General features: G+C 33.4%; 4 protein-coding genes and 1 long non-coding RNA gene across 6 annotated transcripts; 2 read left to right on the top strand and 3 right to left on the bottom strand.

Annotated features, from left to right (window-relative positions):
• Positions 439-4666, top strand: LOC105166790 (caffeic acid 3-O-methyltransferase-like). Of its 2 annotated transcripts, none has more exons than XM_011086275.1 (4): positions 439-880; positions 2835-3055; positions 3545-3609; positions 4194-4666. In XM_011086275.1, exons 1-4 carry the CDS (start codon positions 489-491, stop codon positions 4488-4490), a joined length of 975 nt encoding a protein of 324 aa, XP_011084577.1. In that variant the 5' UTR covers positions 439-488; the 3' UTR covers positions 4491-4666. The 2 variants fall into 2 exon arrangements, with proteins under 2 accessions (XP_011084577.1, XP_011084576.1); XM_011086274.1 differs by having other exon boundaries at positions 2835-3151.
• LOC105166789 (caffeic acid 3-O-methyltransferase) lies at positions 7408-11177 on the top strand. The gene is made up of 4 exons (XM_011086273.2): positions 7408-7842; positions 9134-9450; positions 9846-9910; positions 10679-11177. The coding sequence occupies exons 1-4, from the start codon at positions 7439-7441 to the stop codon at positions 10973-10975; spliced, it is 1083 nt and encodes a 360-aa protein (XP_011084575.1). The 5' UTR covers positions 7408-7438; the 3' UTR covers positions 10976-11177.
• Positions 11580-12741, bottom strand: LOC110012325. Its single transcript, XR_002287444.1, has 2 exons — positions 12388-12741; positions 11580-11719 (listed from the first exon to the last, which is right to left on the bottom strand). It is a non-coding gene; the product is annotated as an uncharacterized LOC110012325 (long non-coding RNA).
• On the bottom strand, positions 13108-13960 carry LOC105166788 (NDR1/HIN1-like protein 1). Its single transcript, XM_011086272.2, has one exon. The coding sequence runs from the start codon at positions 13901-13903 to the stop codon at positions 13262-13264; it is 642 nt and encodes a 213-aa protein (XP_011084574.1). The 5' UTR covers positions 13904-13960; the 3' UTR covers positions 13108-13261.
• Positions 19109-23268, bottom strand: LOC105166787 (two-component response regulator-like APRR5). Its single transcript, XM_011086270.2, has 8 exons — positions 22845-23268; positions 22018-22179; positions 21804-21934; positions 21532-21690; positions 21259-21430; positions 20815-21160; positions 19759-20494; positions 19109-19629 (listed from the first exon to the last, which is right to left on the bottom strand). The coding sequence occupies exons 1-8, from the start codon at positions 23116-23118 to the stop codon at positions 19519-19521; spliced, it is 2091 nt and encodes a 696-aa protein (XP_011084572.1). The 5' UTR covers positions 23119-23268; the 3' UTR covers positions 19109-19518.

Here is a 23549-nt window from a genome sequence, read left to right as displayed (position 1 = left end):
ATATTAGTCTAATTTTTGTTAATGTGATAATTATGTAGAAATTTATTAATGGGAATATTGTTCCAATTTTTTGTGATTATTTACATTTATTATATAAAAATGTTAATATTGGTAAAATTGGTCAATTTTTTTTACATAAATTAAATATATTACACAATAAAATAAACACAAATTGCATAAATTACTCATTAACTTACATATAAATTGCATAAATTACTCAATTAAATTACACATAAGTTGCATAAATTAGAGGTGACATATTTAGTCCAAATGATATTAGGCTAATTCTTTTATTATGTCGATAATATCTTAAATTAATTTTTTTATTTGATTATTTTTTTACTTTAAATATGATTTGTTAATTTATATATTTTTATTTTTATTTATAATATGTTTTAAAAGGTAAAAAATTATTTACATAATCCAGTGCCTTGCCATTCCAGCAGAGGCGCTCAACTCTCAAACTTAAAGACTAATAGCAAAATAAGATGAACAGCATCAAATCAGTAGAAGACACCTGTTTGTTCGCGATGCAACTGGTTACTGCCTCTGTAATGCCAGCAGCATTCAAATCCGCCCTGGAGCTCGACCTTCTGGAGCTCATCAAGAGCGCCGGTCCCGGCGCATTTGTTTCTCCGGCGGAACTCGCCGCCCAAATTCCGGCCACCAACCCCCAGGCTGACCTCATGCTGGACAGAATCCTCCGCCTCCTCGCCGCCAACAACATCCTCAATTGCAGCCTCCGCGACCTGCCTGACGGCAGCGTTGAGCGGCGCTATTCTTTGGCTCCGGTTTGCGAGTTCTTGACCAGGAACGAGGATGGTTGTTCCATGGCTCCTCTGTTGCTCGTGAACCAAGGCAAGATCTATGCGGAATCCTGGTAATTAATTGAAATAATCAATTTGATCATAGTTTTCTTACGATTGATCATGCATGATTATTCTAATTACAGCCGTAAATTATTTGATTGGAGCTGAACACATTATTATTCAATTTTACTTGAATTATTATGGAGTTTTAAAAGTTATGTTCGAATTTGGTTTAATTTATTGATTTAATCGAGATCAAATGAGTTTTAATTAGATCAAACATAAGTTGGACTTGAATAATTTGATATTTTTAAATATATTTTATTATTTTTTTAATAATTAAATCAAGCTCGAGTTAAGTTCTGAAGTTTACAAGTATAAATTTTTTTGTTCAAGTTAAGTTTGTTAAGTCTAACAAATTGAATTTAAATTAACTTAATTAATCAATTTCAGTCGACTATCAAATAATTGAATTTATTTTTCAACCCTAATTCTAATTTACTTCTTTCCTTTTTCTTTTAAATTAATTACGCCGATTTCTTCTTAAAAATTTATAGGTAATACTTAAGGGGCAATTCACCACAATACTCTCTCAAAACATTGTGCCATTAGACGTAGATTTTATATAATTTGAAAAATTATATTTAATACTTTTAATATTTATTTATATTTAAAATTGATCGAATTTGTCAATATTAGCAAAAAATATATGAAAAAATTACTTTATCATTGATTGACTTATTACTGATTTATTGTAGATCAAACAATTTTTGTTTTATTTAAAAGACCCTTGTAGATCTTCACACGAGCTCATACATGGAAGAAAGTATATCTTCATCCTTATAAGAGTAGTTTGGTCAGAAATATTTGTTCGGCCTTTACTAAGTCAGTCGTAAGTCAATTTAGAAAAAATATGGATTTTTATTCAATATTTTTACTAATATCAGCAAATTTAATAAATTTTGACTAAGGAAGGAATCTATTTGTTGGAAGGAATCAAACACTAGAAAAATTACATATAATTTTTTAAATCATAGAGGGTTTATGTATAATTATACCAATTTTAAGAAAGAACATTTTCATTATCCCCACTTTAAAGATTATCAGTCGATAAAGCACACTCGATACATTCACATGATACAAGAATATTTTAAAACTTTCAGATTTGTTACAACAAATAAGGTATTTTAGGGGGTTTAGGATTAGTATAATAGTATAGATATATTGCATGAAGAAGTGAAGCACTTGGTACAATATAATATTATTATATATGCTCTTTTATTAGAGCTAAGCCCAGAAGACTAACTACTTTGGTAAGCTAATATAGATTACTAAAATGACCTTATTCTTTAAAGAATTACTTTAAAAAGATGGAGCTTGGGTGGCTGTTTGTGTAATTAAATTCATAATATAAGAATTATCCCTTCAAACTAATTACTTCACAGTGTTCAATCACTTAATTATTACATGCAGTACGAGAAAATAATTTTTTATATAAAAAAAGTTATATATATATATATATGTCATTTTACGTACATTTATTGTATCGATAGCCATCTCTACCCTGCATCGACCATGCCTCCATCCGCTAGTATTATCTATATTAATATTTAAAAAAAAAACAAAAAAAGGTCTTTATACTCATGAATAACAGTTAGTGGTACCATTGCACTAATTTTTTGTGAAGTAAAAAATATCTTTTAATTAATAGAATAACTAACTTATTCAATTTTTTAAATTATACATTAACTGATAAATTATTTTATTTTATTTTCTAATGCGATGTATTGATTTGTATGTTTTACTCTTATTTATAAATGTAAAAGTATGAAAGATTATTTATCATATACACACAGAAACGATGTGCCACAACGACTAATTTATTAAATATGAGGAGAGTTAGAGTAACAACCTTAATTAGTTGATAATTATATATTAACTAAAATACCTTCAAACATACTTGTTTTTATGCAAAATGATAATTGTCTTCTAAACAATTTTTGCAATATCAATGATTACGTATAGGCAACAACTAAAAGACGCAGTTGTTGAGGGAGAAAGCCCCTTCAAGAGAGCTCATGGGATTAGTCCATTTGAGTATGGTGCCACGGATCCCGAGTTCAACACCGCTTTCAACCAAGCCATGTATCAACAATCCACCCTCATTGTGAAGCAAATTCTTAAAAAATACAAAGGGCTCGACGTCGAGGGTCTGAAAACCCTGGTCGATGTTGGTGGTGGGACTGGTGCGACGCTTAAAATGATCGTCTCCGAACATCCATTCATTACGGGAATCAATTTTGATCTGCCCCATGTTGTCAAAGATGCTCCATCTATTCCGAGTTCCAAATTTCAATCTGTATTTCATAATTGTTATTATTATTATTATTGATAAATTGTGTTGGGTTCTCCTAAAATTAATATCATAAATACAAATATTTTATCATTTTTTGAAAAGTTATAAATATTTTTCTAAAATTAACTTTCATCTGACTCACACCACTCACGACACCCCATTCTATGTGGGTTATTTGTTAGACGGCCGTTAATTTTAAAAAAATATTTATAATTTTTTAAACAAGAAAAAAATTATAATTATAATAAATTTTAAAAGAGCACATTGTAATTTGTCTTATTGTTAATTAGGTTATTTTTTTCAAATGTTCTGGAGTTCAGTTTTTATTTATTTATTTCATGGTTCAAACAAAGTTAACATGATATGGCAATGAATGTAGGAGTAGAGCACGTTAGTGGCGACATGTTTGTTAGCGTACCCAAAGCCGATGCCATTTTTATGAAGGTGAGACTACTGTTGCTTCCTTTTGTGATTATAATTTAGGATAACTTATACTTACATTTTTTTAGAAATACGATATTTTTTTCTAAAAAAAAATTAAATTAAATTTGCACTCTTTTAAAAAGTTCTTCGTTTACACTTAACCCCATCCCATGAAGATTTAGACGATAAAAGCTTTGGTCAGCAAAAAAAAAAAAAAACGACAATTTTTTGAAATTTTCCACTTATTTAATACTCTCATATATATTTTTAAACTTATAAGTGTCCCTCTTATTTAATATATGCATACAAAATGAGGTTCACATCATAACATTTGCCACCTTATGAGTATAAAATTATTACATGAGAATATTAAATGAAGGATAAAATTAAAAATCACGTACTTATATTTTTCTAATGTCAATATTTTTCGTCCATACCTTAACAAAAAGTAAACGATGAATTTTCAAAGGAGGTATAAGTGGAATTTTATAACTTTTTTGAAGGAAAGAGTAATTTTATATTTTTAAAGGAGGTCTAGATGTATTTAACCTTTATATTTAAATGGTTTCCGACTGAAGATCAATTTCCACTTTTGCCCTCCCCAGTGGATTTGCCATGACTGGGACGACACCCACTGCTTGAAAATTCTGAAGAATTGCTACGAGGCACTCCCTGAGAATGGGAAAGTGATAATCGCTGAACGCATGCTCTCCGAGGCTCCACACAGTGACCCACTGGCTTCCATAGGCTTCACCGTCGACCTGATTATGTTGATTTACAACCCAGGCGGGAAGGAGAGGACAGAAAAGGAATTTCAAGCCCTGGCCAAAGAAGCTGGATTCAGACAATTCCGCAAAGTCTGCTGCGCTTTTAGCATTTGGATTATGGAGTTATATAAATGAAATAAATATATATATTATGCTTACCACCCAGAATGATACGATGTATCGCTTGAGTTCTTGGCTTTGATTCATCCGAATTGAGTAGAGAACTATCATTTATCTATGTCAGGTATATTGTATCCACATTTATGCTACCGACAAACTTTATACACTGAGAATAATGTCGTTTCTTGGAGAGTAATTAAATTACGGGAAATGTATAATGAGATTTGACCATACCATTGTAAGAGACTTCACGAAACTATGTAACATGGTCTGGGGGTTGTCTTGATTTGAAGAAATAGGAAGCAAAACGTATCAACATTAATTGCACCTAGATTCTTAACTATCAGGAAATTTGTTGACGCTTACTAGAGAAAGAGAGGTGGGAAGGGCTCTAATCCATATAACTCACAGCTCACAATTTAAAATTACATATACGACTGCAAAATTCTGTATTCATAGATAAAAAAGACTTGAGCAGTCTATCATCAATTTTCAGACACGAGTAATTTTAAAAATTCACATTCACCGTTCACCCTTCATTGCAAGTTGTTAATTTGTCATTGCGACTCCTAATTGGAGTTACTTTCCCCAAGAACTCAACAAACTTTACACCATGACTCCTATTACGGAAGAAGAAATCAATGCCCTGGTCCATCTGCTTAATTAAGCAGCGTCATGTTTAAGAATTAGCTGCTAGATGGAAAAAAAGTGTTTCATGCTGTCGCAGTTGCACTGCAGCAATCCACTGATCAGGATTCGGTTGGACCCTCGAGCAAGACTCACACATCTAATCCTGCACAACATATTCAACAGTAAGCTTGTTCAAGTATTGCTCCTTTTCAGAACCTCTTTCTGGACCCTCAACTTGACTTTAATCCTCTTGGAGTGAGGTTCAGTCCAAATGAACTCTGCATGTACCAAATGAACCTTGTCCATGTTCTTCAACCTCTTCACACAGAAGGTCAGTAGCTTTTTAGATTCCGACTGAGTTTTGATCCAAGTCCTTAGTGGTTGCAAATAGGTGTCACATTCAGGGCAATGGATGATAATAACATGTTTATCAAGGCCCTTTGTTATGTCTTTTTGGGACCGCAGGCATTTGGCACATATGTTTGTCGTATTTGGTTGTATTAAAGTACCACACTTGCAGCATAAAACTAGCAATCATCTGTGGCACAGTAAATATACCCGTGTGTCTTGCACCATAGCTACATAATTTGAAAAAAATAAAATAAAATATTAAGGAGAATATTATATAAAAGACAAAGATATAACATCTTTGCATTGCATAATTTATAACAAAAAACCCTCTTAGCTAAGTATCACATGACAACTGCAGATAATAACATCTGATTAAACTGGCAAAAGTAACAATTGCATGAAGATTATGTTCAAATCAAGGACTCGAATGGGATCTTATCAGAATTAAAGAAGCAATTTTTATTGTCATCAGCACTTCTGTTGCATTATACCAATCAACATCAATTCACTCGCATGCCTTTTCTCGCTCCATCTTTCAACAAAAAATAGCAGAATGACATGGTACTCCCATTACTAAAAATATCAGCAAAATCCAAAAGAATTATAAAACAATGGGTTCTATAAGTGTTATATTTGTTGGTTTAGGAACCGAAGTGAATATTGTTTCCAGAATAAATAAGGAAGGGTAAAATTATATTTTTGATCCTGTAACTTTAGGTCATTAGTACTTTTAGTCCTGGAACTTACTTTATTACAAATTTAGTCTGTTTTTTGACGAACTTAGTCCTGAACATCTTATATTTGGTCATTTTTTGACAAATTTAGTTTTATATTGGCAATTTTGATCCTAAGGACTCATAGTTACAAAACAAAAAATGAGAGCTATTACAGTGTGAAAGGGATAAAAATTGTCAACATAGAACTAAATTTGTCAAAAAAAAAAACCAAATATTAGATGTGTTCAAGACTAAATTAGTAAAAAAAAATAACTAAATATATAAATAAAGTAAGTTACAAAATCAAAAGTATTAACGACCTTACGTTACAAGACCAAAAATGTTATTTTGGCATAAGGAAGGCAAGGCGTATTTAACCCTATATATTAATTTGCACATTTCTATAAGCATCTTCTTATTTATTACGATTGGCACACAAATAATTAAGCTTAAAAATAGGACTATAGGTTCCATTCACGCCTTATTTGAAGTTGACCGTATCACTACATGCCTGTAAGTGCGCTTTTAATGTATCACGTAAACCTGCGTTTTCCATGCCTGTTTATGTGTCGTGGAATGCCTGATGTTGGTTAATTTGCTTAAGAAATATGATATTTGGTGGGATTGGAATTAATTATAATATAAAAATAATATATTTTTTTGCATAATTAGTATGTAGTTAAAAAAAATAATTAATTACGTAATAAGTATATCATACTTACTATGTGATTGAATTAATTCGACTAAGACTGATTTTGTAAGATTTTTCCAAAAAACAGTTATTTTTTGCTGGAGCCATGATGAAAATGTGTTACTTAGCAAATTAAATATTCTTTAAAAAGATTAAATAAATCACGTCAATAAGATTTAGTTTAGTTGGTGAGCATAATTAAGGCTCCAAAATTATGAGGTTGTGAATTCGAATTCCATTAATATGTAAATGTTGGTCTACTTTAATAGTAGTTGTTGATCTATTATGCCGATAATACCTTTTTTATTACTTTTTTTTTTACAAAAGTAACCCCAGGTTGTTAAAGGTCACTTTAACATTGCCATACCAATTCTTTTATTATATTGATAATACCTTAAATTGATTTTTTTTTATTTTTAAATTTGACTAATTGATTTATATATTTTATTTTTATATAAAATATATTTTAAAATATAAAAAATTATTTATTAGGCTGGTATATATATAGAGCATCCGGTGCCCTGCCAATCCAGCAGAGGCGCGCAGTTCTCAAACTTAAACCATTATAGCAAAATATGAACAGCATCGAAATGAGTTCATCATCAGTAGAAGACACCTGTTTGTTCGCCATGCAACTGGTTACTGCCTCTGTAATGCCAGCAGCACTCAGATCCGCCGTAGAGCTCGGCCTGTTGGAGCTCATCAAGAGAGCCGGCCCCGGCGCATTTGTTTCTCCGGCGGAACTCGCCGCCCAAATTCCGGCCACCAACCCCCAGGCTGACCTCATGCTGGACAGAATCCTCCGCCTCCTCGCCGCCAACAACATCCTCAATTGCAGCCTCCGAGAGCTGCCTGACGGCAGCGTTGAGCGGCGCTATTCCTTGGCCCCGGTTTGCGAGTTCTTGACCAGGAACGAGGATGGTGTTTCCATGGCTCCTCTCTTGCTCTTGAATCAAGGCCAGATATGCGGGGAATCCTGGTAATTTAATTTAAATTATCAATTTAATCATAGTTTTCTTAAGATGGATCATGCATGATTGTTCTAATTAGGGCTGTAAATTATTGTAGTCAAATCCAACATATTATTGTTCAATTTTATTTGAATCATTATTATGCAGTTTCAAAAGTTGCCTTTAATTTCTATTTGGTTTAATTATTGATTTAGTCAAGATCAGACGAGGTGCAATTGGATCAAACACAAATTGAATTCGAGTAATTTGATATTTTTAAATATAGTTTATTATTTTTTTCACTAATCGAATCGGACTCAAGTCGAGTTCGAAAGTTTACCAATACAAATTTTTTATTCAAGTTAGGTTTGTTAAATTTAACAAATTGAGTTGGAACGAGTTTTTACCAATCAATTTCAACTGAGTATCGATAGTTCAATTTATTTTCAAGCCTAATTCTAATTTACTTCCTTTTCTCTTAAATTAATTATGCTGATTTTTTTTCTTAAACTTATAGGAAATACTTAAGGGATAATACACCACACTCTCCTAAAATTTTGTGCAATTATATGTACACTCCATGTAATTTGAAAAAGTATATTTAAATACTCCTAACATATGTTTTCGTTCAATAATAAATTGATCCCTCATTAATCAAAATTAATCGAATTTGTTGATATTAAGTAAAAAAAATAAATAAAATTTATATTTATCTCTAATTCACTTACTACTATCTTGATGTAGGTTAAATAATTTTTTTTTTATCAAATTCATAATATAAGAATTATCCCTTCAAAACTAATTACTTCACAGTTTTCAATCACTTAATTATTACATGCAGTACGAAAAAAATATCATTTTACGTACATTTAGTGCATAAATCGCCACCTCTACCCTGCACGTGTTGAACATGCCCCCATACTAACATAAAAAAGAAAAGGCCTTCATACTCATAAATGACTGTTAACGAAATCGTTGCATCAATTTTTTTATAAAGTCAAAAATGCCCTTCAACTAATAGGATAATTAACTAATTTATTCAATTTTTTAAATTATTTATTAAATGTCAACTAGTTTTTTCTGTTTTTTATGTAATGTATTGATTTGTATATTTTTCTCTTACTTATAAATTTAAAGCATGAAAAATTATTTATTATATACACATAGAAACAACTAGTTTATTAAATGTGAGGAGTGTTAGAGTAACAATCTTTAGTTGACAATTGTATATTAACTAAAATATCCTCGGACATACCTATTTTTATGCAAAATGATCATCTCTTTAAAATAATTTTTGCAAATATGAATGATTATGTATAGGCACCATCTAAAGGACGTTGTTGTTGAGGGAGGAACCCCCTTCAAGAGAGCGCATGGGATGAGTCCATTCGAGTACGGTGCTAGGAATCCCAAATTCAACACCGCTTTCAACCGAGCTATGTATGAACAATCCACCCTCATCATGAACCAAATTCTTAAAAAATACAAAGGATTCAACGTCGAGGGTCTCAAAACCCTGGTCGATGTTGGTGGTGGGACCGGCGCCACGCTTAGCATCATTGTCTCCAAACATCCATTCATTACGGGAATCAATTTTGATCTGCCCCATGTTGTCAAAGATGCTCCATCTATTTCGGGTCCATTCCAATCTGTATTACATCATCGTTATTATTATTACTATTATGGGTAAATTATGTTGGGTTCTCCTGAAATTTATTATAATTATAAATACTTTATTGTTATTTGAAAAGTTATAAAAATTCTCCTAAAATTAACTGTCGTTGATACATACCTTTTGTGATAGCCCATTATAGGGAATTATTTGTTAGATGACCGTTAATTTCAGAAAAATATTTATAATTTTTCACATAATAAGAAGATATTTATAATTATAACAAATTTTAGAAGAGCATGTTGTAATTTAATTTGTCCCGTCATTAATTAGGTTGTATTTTTCAGATGATCTAAAGTTCAATTTTTATTTATTTATTTCATGGTTCAAGTGAAGTACATGATATGGTAATGAATGCAGGAGTGGAGCACGTTGGTGGGGACATGTTTGTTAGCGTGCCCAAAGCCGATGCCATTTTTATGAAGGTGAAACTATTGTTGCTTCCTTTTCTAAGTATTAGTTGTTGTCGCATGCAGTAATAGTGAGCATATAAAAAAAATTATAGCGTGAAATGGAGAGGACAATAAGAATTGTGAAAAGACATCAACATATGAAATGAGAAAAAAGAAAGAAGTATGTGAAAAAAGAAATTATAATTGTAATTTTATCAAAAATATGAAAGTTTATGAGGAAAAGAACATGGAGGATTGGAGAGACAAATATGAAATAGTGGGCTGAGAGGAAAAAATAATATAATTATGAAATTATTAAAAATATTAAAATTGTTATTTTGGTCTCTTTTTTAAGGGATGAAATGAATTGAAAGATAAAACATTTATGTATTCAAAAGTTGGTATGACAAAGAGTTTTATTTTATAATAATATAGATAATTTAGAACTAATTACGTTTTTAGATCCCCTTTAAAAATTAAAAAAGAATCCAAAACAGTTTTAAAATCATACTTATACCTTTATCAAAAAATTTTCATTTATACCTAACCCTATTCCGTGAGAATTTGGACGACAAAAGCTGAGATCAGCAAGAAAAATGATATAAATTTTTAATTTTACGCTCATTATATTCTCATATATATTTTTGGACGTATAAAGAAATAAATGTAACATCCAAATATGAAGTAAGATTAGCATCATTATGTTTTTTCTTTATGAAAAGTAAATTAAAATTTTCATTTTAACCCTTATATTTAAATGGTTTTCAATTGAAGATGAATTTTCATTTTTGTCCTCCCCAGTGGATTTGCCATGACTGGGACGACGCCCACTGCTTGAAAATCCTGAAGAATTGCTATGTTGCAATCCCTGAGAATGGAAAAGTGATAATCGCTGAACGCATTCTCTCTGAGGCTCCACACAGTGACCCACTAGCTTCCATAGGCTTCACTGTCGACCTGCTTATGTTGGCTTACAACCCAGGGGGAAAGGAGAGGACAGAAAAGGAATTTCAAGCGCTGGCCAAAGAAGCTGGATTTAGACAATTCCACAAAGTCTGTTGTGCTTTTAGCATTTGGATCATAGAGTTACATAAATGAAATAAGTATATATTATGCTTACAACCCAGAATGATACGATGTATCGCTTGAGTTCTTGGGTTTGATTCATCCGAATTGGGTAAAAGACTATCATATATCTATGTTGGGTATTTTATATCCGGATTTATCCTACTGATAAATTTTATACATTGAGAATAATGTTGTTCCTTGAATAATTATATGAAACTTTATGTGTTGATGACATTAGTACAAGAGTTAAATAGCTGCTCCAAAAAGAAGAAAGTGCGTCCGTGAGAAACATGCTGCCGCAGTTGCAGTGCAGCAACCCATTGATCAGGATTCGGTTGGACCCTCGAGCAAGACTCACACATCTGATCTTGCACGACATATTCAACAGTGTAAGCTTGTTCAAGTATTGCTCCGTTGAGAACCTCTTTCTGGACCCTCAACTAGACTTTAATCCTCTTGGACTGAGGTTCAGTCCAAATGAACTCTGCATGTACCAAATGAACCTAGTCCATGTTCTTCAACCTCTTCACACAGAAGGTCAGTAGACCAGCTGAGCTTTGATCCAAGTACTTGGTGGTTGCAAATTGGCATCACATTCAGGGCAATGGATGATAATAACAGGTTTTTGAAGGCCTTTTGTTATGTCTACTTCGGATCGCAGGTATTTGACACACATGTTTGCCACATTTGGTTGTATTAAAATACCACACTTGCAGCATAAAGCACTACCAATCGTCTGTAGCACAGTAAACATACCTGTGTCTAGCGCCATAGCTGCATAATTTAAAAAAAAATAATAATTAAGGGGAATAATATGTAAAAGACAAAGATATAACATCTTTACATTGTATAATTTACAACAAAAAATCCTCATAGCTAAGTATCACATGACAACTGCAGATAATAACATCTAAACCGACAAAACTAACAGTTGCATGAAGATTACGTTCAAATCAAGGACTCAAATGGGATCTTAACAGAATTAAACAAGCAATTTCTATTGTCATCGGCAGTTCAGCTGCATTATACCAATCAACATCAGTTCACTCGCATACCTTTCTCGCTCCAGCTTTTAACATAAAATAGCAGAACGACATGGTACTCCCATTACTAAAAATATCAGCAAAATCCAAAAGAATTATAAAACAATTGATTCAGTAAAAAAATTATTGGGGTCTCCACCTTCGATCTGTATCCCACAATCATTAAAAGATTCAAGTAACGGTTAATGCTCAGCAACCCACTCCAACTATTATAAAAAAAGGATTATTACCTACTCCCCAGCAGAAAACTTAAACATAATGGATATGAAAATTCACAGAATTACAAATAAAAAAGAAGCCACTAGAAAAATAAAAGAACCCGATTGGTAAAAGAAAAAGAAAGAAACGTTAGGCACAAAACCACGTAGTAGAGAGTAGAAGCAAAACAAAGAGATCTACCACAAGAGAAGACCTATCTTTTTGTGGGACCTTTTTGCAAAAATCCGATGATGGTAGCTCGAAAAATAACAAAGAGGTGCTTCGCGGCGACCGTGGGATTTATTGGCGGTGTTCGTGCAACGGCGATAACAAATACTATTAATTGATTGACTCGAGGAGTGACACCGAATGGAGACTTGGGCGGTAGAATTCAGGCGACGGTTGATCGCGTGTAAAATGAGAAGAGAGGAAGGTTTGCTTTTATTGGGCTGTTCAAACAAGACTTTTAGAGCAGTGGCTGAATTGGACTGGACAATTGTATTGACCATTATATTTTGGACTCCGCCCATTTCAACTTCACAAAATCATAATTGAGTTGGGCCTGTGACTAGTAAAATCATATTCGCATGACGATTATCCAAAATGAGATTATAGTATCGTGGATATATTTATGTTTATGATAATTGATTATTAATTATTTTAAATTAAGTAATTATAAATTATTAATTAATAAATAAAATTAAGTAGCACTCTTAAAAAGAGTGTAGCTGTAATTTTACAAAACACAAAAAATATCCTCATATTTTGGCCTAACTTTAGAAATTATCAATGCAATTTTCCCTATATAAAAAAAAAGTATAATTAAAAACCCTTTACTCCAAAAGCCCAAAACCCCACCAAAAAGTCTCAAAAAAGCATGCAAAGATAAAGCTCAAATCCAAGAAAAAGAAGAGAGAAAGATACAAGGCAGCAATAAACCTTACAACAATCTCATGACATTACATGACTTTCTCATCACTTTACATTTACAATATTAATTAATAATAAACCCTCAATACTGATCATGAAGAAGAAGCTATCAACCTCTCTAATTATTCATAAAAAACAGACATCATCAAACTGAAGTAGAACACACCGTCCCCTGTCTCAAACTCATCAAGGCAGGTGATGAAACTGATCTACCTCCATACGCGACAACACTCACACAATTCACATTAAACCTATACCTCCCCGAAGTCCATGTCCCAACTTTCCACCTCAACCTCCCCATCACCTTGAAGCTTAAGGCCACTTTCCCTGTCCCCTCGTCGCGTTTAACTTGATAAGCCAGGGACGGCGCCACCGTCTGCTCGTCGCCAACCAACGAGGCGCTGAGGAGGTTCGTCTCCTCGCGGTCTTGGTAGAAGGGGTCGATGGCGGTGACGTTGGTGATCTTCTGGCCGTTGTAGGATGCGTAGAGCAAGAACTGATCGTAGTAGATTCCGACTTTCTTGTTTGGATTGGTGGAGAGGAGGGTGAGCTGAATGTAGGAGTTGAGGGAGGAGGAGGCGGTGAGGTTGAGCTGAGTGATGTCAGCGTGTTTGAGGGAGAAGTGGGGTTTTGATGGGTGGAGGATGAACCAAACAAGGAATATGAGGGAAAGGATTGCGAGGAGGAGTGTGGTGAGGTAGAAGAAGAGCTTCTTCTTGAACTTGTGGAGGTCGAGTGCTTGCTTGTTAGCGCAGTGTTTGGGAGATTTCTCATTGATTTCAGACATTTTGTACGTAGAGGGAATGGAGAATTGTTTGCAGTGTTGATGTATGTATGGTGTGAGGTTAAATAAAGGGAATGCTTTGATGCTATTGGTAGCTGCTTTTTTGACCGGCAGTTAAAATTGTTGGAGGTAGCTGTAAATATTAGGGTGAATTATATTTATACTCCTTATATTATGTATCCTATGTCTTTTGCAAAAAAGAATAATTACACTCCTCTCTCCTAAAATTTGGTGTAATTACATATAAATTCTTTGTAATTTGAAAAATTACATCTAGCATCCTTGAGGTTTGCTTTCATATAACAAATAAGGCCCTTCATTAGTCAAAATGCACTAAATTTGCTGATATTAACAAAAATTAAAAAATATATTTACCATTGATTGACTTATAACTAACTTATTGCAGGTCAAATAATTTTTTCATGATCAAATTAACCCCATACATCTTCACGCATTAATGTAGGTGAGGAAGTATATTTTCATCGTTATAAGGGTATTTTATTCCAAAAAAAAAATATTATTTGAGCTGCAAGAAATCAGTAATAAGTCAATCGAAGGTAAATATAATTTCTATTTAATTTTTTTGCTAATATCAACAAATTCAATGAATTTTAATCAACGCGGGGACTTATTTGTTAGATGAAAATAAACCTCAGGGGTGCTAAATAAACCTCAAGATAGTTGAACTTCATTGTTACCCTAATTATTTTTTGTATAAATATATCTCAAAAATACCATATTTAAATAGTGGATAAGATCTATCCGTCTGTTACAGTAATTCGATAATTTAACAAATAAGTTGGCAATACATTAATTTCTTTTTACCATATATTTCCACGTCAACTGTTTTTTACTTATAATTATTACTTCAAAACTCTCCCAATTTTTACAATCACTTATCCACTTTTCTCAAAATTAGGCACTTTATGAAAAACATAAGTTTTCGCAAGCACCCCATACACGTCATATATATAAATCTTTTCTTAAATCATAGTTAGTGTAAATTTCATATACGTGTCGTGCATATATTAAATGGAGTAAATCAATACCATAAAAATTTTACTGATCGAAGTATATATTAGATCAAACACATTTTAATTATATAAAATTAAAATTGCAAATACCCCCTTGAATTTTGTTCGATCATACATGTAACTCCTTATTTCAGTAGTTTTTTGTCTTTTAATGAATGTTCTTACCCAAGATTTGGAAATAAATGAAAATAACATTCTAGATCCGTGTAAATTTCCCTTTTTTCCGGTGCTGGATTCGTTGTTTTCCTCCTGTGTGTAAAGGGTAATATACCCTTAGTTATCGAGGGTGGATTGGTAATTTCAGCATGAAGAGGTTGCTAGCATGCTATTAGTCTTAGGAGTCTCTTGAGTTTGTCCAATCAGGGACAAGTTGACGACAAGTGAGAAAATAACATGATTATCACTGTTGCAAGAAGTGATGTTTTAACAATGTGAGGACTGACGTGTCCCCACTACGTTAAAACCTTGATAATAATTTTAAGACTAAATTATAATAGTTGTATTTGTTATTTATACAGTATTTAAAAAATTATATATATTTTTTAAATTAATAAATATTCTCCCATAACATCGGAATCTAGAAAAGCATTTATTATACGACTATTAATTTTAATAAAGTATTATAATTTTTTAAATAACGAGGGACATTTGTAATTATGACACAGTTCAAGAGTGTCCTTTATAATTTACCCTAATTTCAATTTATCGCAATTTGTTGACGTATGTAGTCAGATAATTGAAACATATTTTTAATTTTAAAAAAGAAAAGAATACTTGAGGCGTACCGTTTAAATTAAACATCATGAAAGGGTGTTGTAATTATCCCATTATATATATATATATATATATTTATTATTAGGTTGAATAAGCTACCCAATATACAGTGTTTACTTTGTATTATGCGCGCCCAATTTTTATTAAACTTAAACAATTTAAGTAAATATAGTATAATTAATATATAGATTTTTTTTTTACTCTATCACCTAAATGACTCGTATCACAAAATAAACGGGATCTTAAAAAATAATTAGGGAGCAAGATCTAGTGCATAAATCATTGAGTGTAATATGAATTTAATTGATTCTTGAATATACTTGAGAATTCTCTATAATGCACACACTTTACAATTGTATATTTTGATGAAAGTATATTTCCATGGCTTATTACGATAGATCCTGAGGGATCATACTACAAATTATTGAGAAAAAAAGTCAATCACTTTTCATAGTGATACGTCTATTTGATATTAATAATTAGCGTATATTAATTATTTATGATTGAAATTTAAAATGTAATTATCAATGATTCATATAAAAAATTATTAATAATTATTTATTATGTTTAATGTACTCTACCCTCCTTGGACATTGTAAATTACCACTCGTATAAAAAAATAATAATAATTTACCTCCTATACTTTTTAAAATAAAGTAATTTATTTTATTTTAAAAAATACAGAAAGGTAATTTATTATATTTTAAAAATATAGAAAATTAAATTGATATTTTTTTAATAAAAATATAATTTGTTCATTTATAATATTATAGGGATTGATCGTATTTTTTTTATTTATTACACCAAATTTTGGAAAGAGAAAACTCGAAAGGAAAAAGCAGAGATGGGGAGAATCTGGGAAATGTAGTTTATGAGAGAGTGGGATGGAGTGAAGAATGTCCCGTGAGCCTTTACTTTTGTGCTAAGGAAAAGGGTTTTTTGCCTTTAGGATGAATATTGAGAAATGCTCAAAGTATGCAAATTAAGTCGTCGTTGAAAATAAGTCAAAAGGAGTATTGCTAATTTAGATTTTCTGCTTTTAAACTGTTTAAATTAAGTTAATTTAAATCCAAAATTATAAGCAACACCTTCCTATCAACTTCAACAGTTTATTAGTTAAAATCGTAAAAATTAAGCCATTTTTCTAAATATTCCAACTTTAATTACTCTCTGATTTTGAATTTTATTTTTTAACACTTTTAATTTTTAGTACTGCTTGAGGGTGGAAAGCTTACAGCCAAATTTATATATATATATATGTGTGTGTGTGTGTGATTGTGTGTGTGTGTGTGTGTGGATGGAAGTATCATTGGACCCTGCATGGGTAAGCAGATTGAAGTGGTGGTGTTGCAGTCATTGTTGATGAGAAAAATAGGAAATTTTGCAGACATTGGGAGTTAGCATTTGAGCACCATTGAAAATGACTATGAATATGATCCATCCATCACAACTATCACTACAACTTGTGCGTGGGTTGCCATCACACAATGTTTTTTTTTTGTTCACTTTTTTGTTTCCGTAGGTTGTCTTCTTGCATTTGCCTTGGCATGCCCCGTGATACACTTAACTATGCACTCTTTCATAATCACTCCTTTGCCATTCAAATATACACTAATGATCCCTATGGTTAGTTTAATTATAAATAGCTCCCCACATGTATGATTTTGATTAAAGGACCTTTTATTTATTTTATATTGATACGGACCTCAACGGTACTAGATGTAATTTTTTTATATTGCAGGAAATTGGAGCTTTATTCTTGATCTGAAGGCGTTCCTTTATTGGATTTTCAATTTTTTTTTGTAATTGTATCCGATCAGTGCCCATTCTTCAAACTTAAAAAAAAAAAATCATCAATTAATATATATATATAATTATTTATTAAAAATAAATAAATGCGCAAGGAAGCCCTACAGATGCTTCCTCATGTTGGGCATTCAGCTTCTTCTCTATGATAAGATTTATGTAATCGACATGGAAAGTTAGGGATGCTTTCTAAAAATAGTAAAGTAACATAAGAATCCACATACTGAAGAAGAGCCCCTTTTTGGGACCTCCTCTATGAGACAAAGACAGTAGGCGGAAAATAGTTAAAAGAGGTGGTGGTAGTGGGGGAGAGACATGGGTGTCCAAAACTCCCAAGTGCATCCGTGTCTGTTTGAACAATCTCTCAAAATGAAATAAAATGCTGACATGAAAATGTTGGATGCAAGAGTGGAAGAGAATGGAAATTGGGACATCGACATGAAAAAATGCTGAATTTTTATCAATAATGGATCGTATGTTTTGCATTGTTTGTAAGTTAAATGTTGAGGTCCATTTGGATGATTCATGTGTTAGGTGGGGATCAAATGAAGCGCGCGTTTGATGTGTGTGTATAATTTAAAATTTTGTTATATTTATTTAATTAGATAAATAGTAATTACCCTTCTGTTATATTATAAATGAGTAAAATACATTTTCATAGCAAAAACTAATAATTTATCCCCTCTGTATTTTTTAAAATAAAATAGTTTACCTCCCTGTCTAAAAAAATAAATTACTTCATTTTAAAAAATAGGAGGTAAATTGTTGTATTTTATAAAATAATTGGAGGTAAATTATTTTATATATATATATAAGGATAATTTGTTCATTTACAATATCATGAAATTGCTTACAATTTTTTTTTATTTAATTTAACAAATGTGAAGAGAAATAAAAAAACATAACTAACGAACTGAATTCAATTTAAATAATGATTGATGTCATTTTGTCGGATGAATAAATGTATTGGACACTATTTTAGTGAATCAATATTATGACAATCAAAATGAGTTATCGGATGGCATTGAGATTTCAGAAAGAAAATAAAACATAATTGTGGTATTAATTAAGATAATAAAGGAAAAGATCGTGATCGACGATGGAGATTGATGGAAAAGCTCAATCAAGGAAGACAACCTGTCAAATTTTCAAAAACGCCCTTAGAAATGTGTGGCTACAATCGCCTACTAAAAAAAGCCATGGGCAGGAAGGTAATATACCTCCGCCTCTCCTATTATAGTCGTGCTCTAAGGTGAATACTCGTTGTCGTGCTGCAAGCTAGCCCAGAAGATTACCCAGAAAGAAGCAATTTTTCTACAATGCAAGAAACAACGACAAAAGAAAGGATCATCTCTCTCTCTCTCTCTCTCTCTCTCTCTCTCTCTCTCTCACACACACACACACACACACACACACATGAAAGCAAGAATGACTCTACTTATTGATATCATTGAATGCTGCTAGAGCTGCAATGTGATCATAGTTCACATAGAGTCGAGCCAGTCGATTTTCATTCATGTGTGTGAAAAATGTACTTGAAAGTACCATCTACCGTAACGGAACAGAAGCTAAGATGTAATCTTCTTTTCTCAAATGAATAATATGATGATATTGATTCAACTCAACTTGAAAAGAACAAAATAATAAAGTCACTAGTAAACGGTATCAGTAAGTAGCGACAACGTGACTAAAATATGGGCTATGATACAACAGCTAATTATAGGTATTAGAATCATTCAACTCCAACGCCCTAAAAGAGAAACTAATATCTCAAATATATCTATATCAACAACTATGTAACGCCTAAAAGAGAAACTAATATACAACAGCTACATGCTGGTTCTGTTACTCGGGGGAGCGAAATGGTATTAGAGTCATTGAACTGTGGCGTACCTCTGTTCACTGATCGATTTATGAAGCTACATGATACACGGAATTGAAAAAATCTAACTGATCAGTCTATTATTTCTGCCAAAATTTGTTCACGTTAGAGGATTGAGAACGCTAACAAGCTGATGAGCTCCCTGGTGGAGGTTCATTAGGTACTTGGCGAACAAACTGTCCTTTCACACGTGGACGCTGCTCAGCCAGCTTTTTTCTGCTCTCATAGCGCACCTGTCAGTAAAGTCGGATATTGATTAAGAAAATATGAACTAGTATAAGGAATTTCACAACATGTATGTACTGAATAGAGAATATTCACATGTTATTTTATGAAGTTGGTTGATGGGGTTATCAACAAACCTTCTTCTCAAAGCATCTGTCTTTCCTCTTCAGTCTGAATTTGTTTAGAGCCGCTTCTCTTTGCATGGAACGATGAGATGCACCCTCGTGGACATGGGATCCCTCTTCATTACCACATTCGGGTACGGTCTTGACAACTAAGGTCGAATCGATCTTGACATTGCTACCAGAACTTGTAGTGTGGTGATGACTTATATGGCCATTATAGAAAGTGCCATTACCACTCTGATCATTTGCAGGAGACACATGCAACCTAGCCTCCAAGGTTTCCAATTTTTGGTCTTGTTTTTTGTCTGCCTGATCAATGGCATTACTGATCCTTTGATCAATTCTATGAAATTGCTGAGAACTCGAAGGCCGATGATCTGATGGATAGAAAGCATTCAACTGAGTGAAAGATGGTGAGTGGTTAGGTGTGCCTGGACTAGGCAAAGAAGACGGTGCTGATTGATCATAGTACAATTGAGGCATCAAAGAACCAAATCCATTGATTATATTTTCGAATCTTAAACCTCTAACTGGAATCGGTTGAAATATTTCCCTTTGCTGAGGGTGAGGAAATGAAGTTTCAGGCAGCCCTGGTCGGACTGAGCTTATTGTCGGACCATGTGTGTCTGAATTATAATCAGGGGTAAGATTGGACAGTTGTTTCTCGGAATTCGTCTCATGGTCTTTTTGTTGATTACAGGTGCTTGGGGATGTGGAGTTGCGTGCCTGCAATGGCTTATTTATGTACCTGCATGTGTTGCTTGTTCGTTAGACTACCAACTGTACAATGTTTGATGAGGTTCCTTCAAGGTTTAGAGGGTTGGTTCACATATGTATTAGTAGCTGCAAGAGTATATAAATTCTGTTTGAACTACTCCATATCAATTGGAATTATCTACAATCCATGGAATATTTCATAAAAGATGTAAGAATTTCGTCCTCTACTCTTCGGATAAACAAATTACGACCTTAAAAACACCTAAGCTTTTAGATGAAATGATGCTGATTTAAGGAAAGAATTGGATACTTCACTTGCTTATATAAAAATTTAGAGGGATGCAAACTCACCTAGAAAAGGCCGATGCATCAGAGTGATTTAGCCTACGCGTCTCATCATTTACTTGATTCACAGAGCCACTGGGATGAGATCTTCTCAAAGATAGATCCAGAAGGGGCAAAATATCAAACTTGTTTGTACTAGCGTTTGACGCGGGACTTCCAAAAGTTCCTTTCAGGCAGTTATCGAAAGCTCCAATTAAGTCAATGGCCTCTCTAGAAGAATTCTGAGGCACATGATTGTTCTCAGGATTTTGTCCAATAACATTAAGTTTCTCCCAACCAGCATCGGAGTTCTTGCCCTGCCCTGGCAGTGTTGTTGCAATATTAGCATCTCTGCTAGCCATGGCCTCCGACTCTAAATTCAGAACGACGGAAATGGCAAGCAATAAGCATTTACCCGTCCATGATGCTGAAAAATATCAATGACTACAAGCAAGGCAATGAAAGCATTACCTCCCGCCTTTATATCATGTGCCTGTGTTTTTCTACTTTCTTGATGGCATTCTTCTTGTGTATAAATATTCATCTCATTTGAAAGACATTTAGCGGCTTTCGGCAGTAAGAGGCTGTGGACATGTTCAACATCTGCTCCTTCAGTCTCCAACTCCGGTTTTGTGCATGAGCTCTGCAGATAAGACAAGCAATATTATTCCAATCTTGAATCAGTCTATTTGAGATTTTGAAGTGGGCTCTTTGAAAATTTTGGCATAGAGAAACGAAAAATACCTGCGCGTCACTTCCTTTCTCAATGCACTCCCTATTTCTCTGAATGCATGCCATATAACCACTTGAATGATTACTAATATCATTATTCTCTGCTGTGGCTTCAACCTTTTGTTGAGCTTCGCTCTCCTCTGGTTGTCCAAGGCCAGCAGCGGTCCTCGACTGTCTCATGATAAAGAAAATGGTAAGAACCCATGAAAATTATGGAGCTTACTTTGTACCAGATTTTTCATTAAAACAAATAAGCAAAGAAGAAAATGTGGGATTTGGCTTACAGCTTGTTTCCTCCAGACGTGCTGCCACAAGTTCCTTAGCTCATTTTTCCGGATGGGCTTCACCAGAAAGTCGGCTGCACCTCTCAACATGCATTTATAGACTGTACTGACTGAGTCATGTGACGACATCACTGCATTATCAACGAAAAGGTGTTTGAATCTAATAGTGCTCGAACAGATTTGGATAATTTCAAAGAAGCTGCGAATAACGCACTTATTACTGGAATATTTTTGCAGACATCATGCTCCATAATTAACGTGAGAAGAGCATATCCCGAGATTGATGGCAATTCAATTTCTGTCAAAATAAGGTCTATGCTTTGGGACCTCTCTTTCAATACCTCCCACGCTTTTAAGCCATCAGGAACTGCAGCAACTGCTTTAAGAAAATTGGAGTTAACCTCTATAGCCGTAACACATTGACATAAATAACCAATCTGCTTCAGCTAGACAAGAAATCTTCTTGCTATTCATACTACGTAACATCCCACTAATTTTCTGTCTACATCCAACTAACATACACTAAAATCCAATTTTCCATGAAGATTTTCAGATGCAAAGATCAGGATCATGACTCTAGAACAGTCGAATTATTATGAACTCATGAGACAGCAGAAACTACATTTTGCAGAGGTAATTACCGAAGAAGTTACTCAACAAGCATAGCAGACAGCCTAGTTAGGTAAGAACTTCATTATTGCCGGCAGCTAAAATCATCTAAAGGGAATTCCAAGAAATTCAGATAAAGACACAAACTTTTCAGCGAAAATCACATCCTCTAGCTGTTTCACCTAAGATTACGAATCAAAATCATGGATGCTATGGTATTATCCATAGACAATTAGCTGATCACAAAGTATCCATGTACAATTTCACAGCCAAAACAAGAACTGTACAACACCCGAATACAGATGACAACATATTAACAAGCTAAGCAGTCAAGATCCCTATAATCCCATCACCTACCAACACTCGAATTCTCAATTCTTGACATTTAAAAAGTTTCAGACATCCCGCAAGAATCCGAACAGGAAAACCAACCTTTGTAGCTGCATTTCCTGAGAAGGGCAGCAATAATCTGCCTAGTGGAATCATCAGCTTCCACCAGAAGCACTCTCACCGCCAGTTTTGGCAGAAACCTCTCCCACCTAACCACAGAAGAAGATCCTCCGTCCGCCACGGCGCCGCCTCCGTCCGCTGCAATATTCTTTATCTGGTTCTTCTTTTCAGCTTGCTGGGCTCTCTCTGCCGCCACCTCTGTTTCTTGAACCACTAATTCCATCCCACCTTCACTGCTCACCACAACTTCACCCATTTTTCGAGATTCTTGATGCTTTCAGACAACAAGCATATAGCATAAACACACCTGTAGCGGTTGGAAATTAGTTTCTAAAAAGTCCTGGTTTCATTCATCGCTTTTTTGCAGTGGTTTTGCACCATTTTCAACTCAAAAATATCTTAATATGGAGACCCCAGTTCCTGAAATTTGATCTTATGGTCGCCTTTTACTGGTCCACTTTAACCGCCTCACATCTGATGGCTCAGAATTTCTTGTATTAATTATATGACAACATTTTGCAGTTTAGCCCTTAAAGATATGACAATAATGTTTCACACCCCCAACTTTGACAACTTCAATAATTTGCAAGCCCTTCCAACTCTTGAGGAAAATTAATACCTAGTCTAGATGAAATTTTAAGAAAATATAAGAACAAACCTTGTCATAATTAAGTTCGGCCTAGAAAT

The sequence above is a fragment of the Sesamum indicum genome, linkage group LG7 (genome assembly GCF_000512975.1).
Source record: "Sesamum indicum cultivar Zhongzhi No. 13 linkage group LG7, S_indicum_v1.0, whole genome shotgun sequence".
In the NCBI taxonomy this organism is placed as follows: Eukaryota; Viridiplantae; Streptophyta; class Magnoliopsida; order Lamiales; family Pedaliaceae; genus Sesamum; species Sesamum indicum.
This window is presented reverse-complemented; position numbering and strand designations above follow the sequence as displayed.

What these genes read in the sequence shown, in the direction of transcription:
- LOC105166790 (XM_011086274.1), top strand. Translation starts at nt 489, where the DNA reads ATGAACAGCATCAAATCAGTAGAAGACACCTGTTTGTTCGCGATGCAA. An exon ending in AGATGCTCCATCTATTCCGA is followed by an intron (nt 3,152 to 3,544) that starts GTTCCAAATTTC and finishes CAATGAATGTAG; the next exon opens with GAGTAGAGCACGTTAGTGGC. An exon ending in CCGATGCCATTTTTATGAAG is followed by an intron (nt 3,610 to 4,193) that starts GTGAGACTACTG and finishes TGCCCTCCCCAG; the next exon opens with TGGATTTGCCATGACTGGGA.
- LOC105166789 (XM_011086273.2), top strand. Translation starts at nt 7,439, where the DNA reads ATGAACAGCATCGAAATGAGTTCATCATCAGTAGAAGACACCTGTTTG. An exon ending in CAGATATGCGGGGAATCCTG is followed by an intron (nt 7,843 to 9,133) that starts GTAATTTAATTT and finishes GATTATGTATAG; the next exon opens with GCACCATCTAAAGGACGTTG. An exon ending in AGATGCTCCATCTATTTCGG is followed by an intron (nt 9,451 to 9,845) that starts GTCCATTCCAAT and finishes TAATGAATGCAG; the next exon opens with GAGTGGAGCACGTTGGTGGG.
- LOC105166788 (XM_011086272.2), bottom strand. Translation starts at nt 13,903, where the DNA reads ATGTCTGAAATCAATGAGAAATCTCCCAAACACTGCGCTAACAAGCAA.
- LOC105166787 (XM_011086270.2), bottom strand. Translation starts at nt 23,118, where the DNA reads ATGGGTGAAGTTGTGGTGAGCAGTGAAGGTGGGATGGAATTAGTGGTT. An exon ending in ACGTCTGGAGGAAACAAGCT is followed by an intron (nt 21,691 to 21,803) that starts GTAAGCCAAATC and finishes ATCATGAGACAG; the next exon opens with TCGAGGACCGCTGCTGGCCT. An exon ending in GATGCATCGGCCTTTTCTAG is followed by an intron (nt 20,495 to 20,814) that starts GTGAGTTTGCAT and finishes CAACACATGCAG; the next exon opens with GTACATAAATAAGCCATTGC.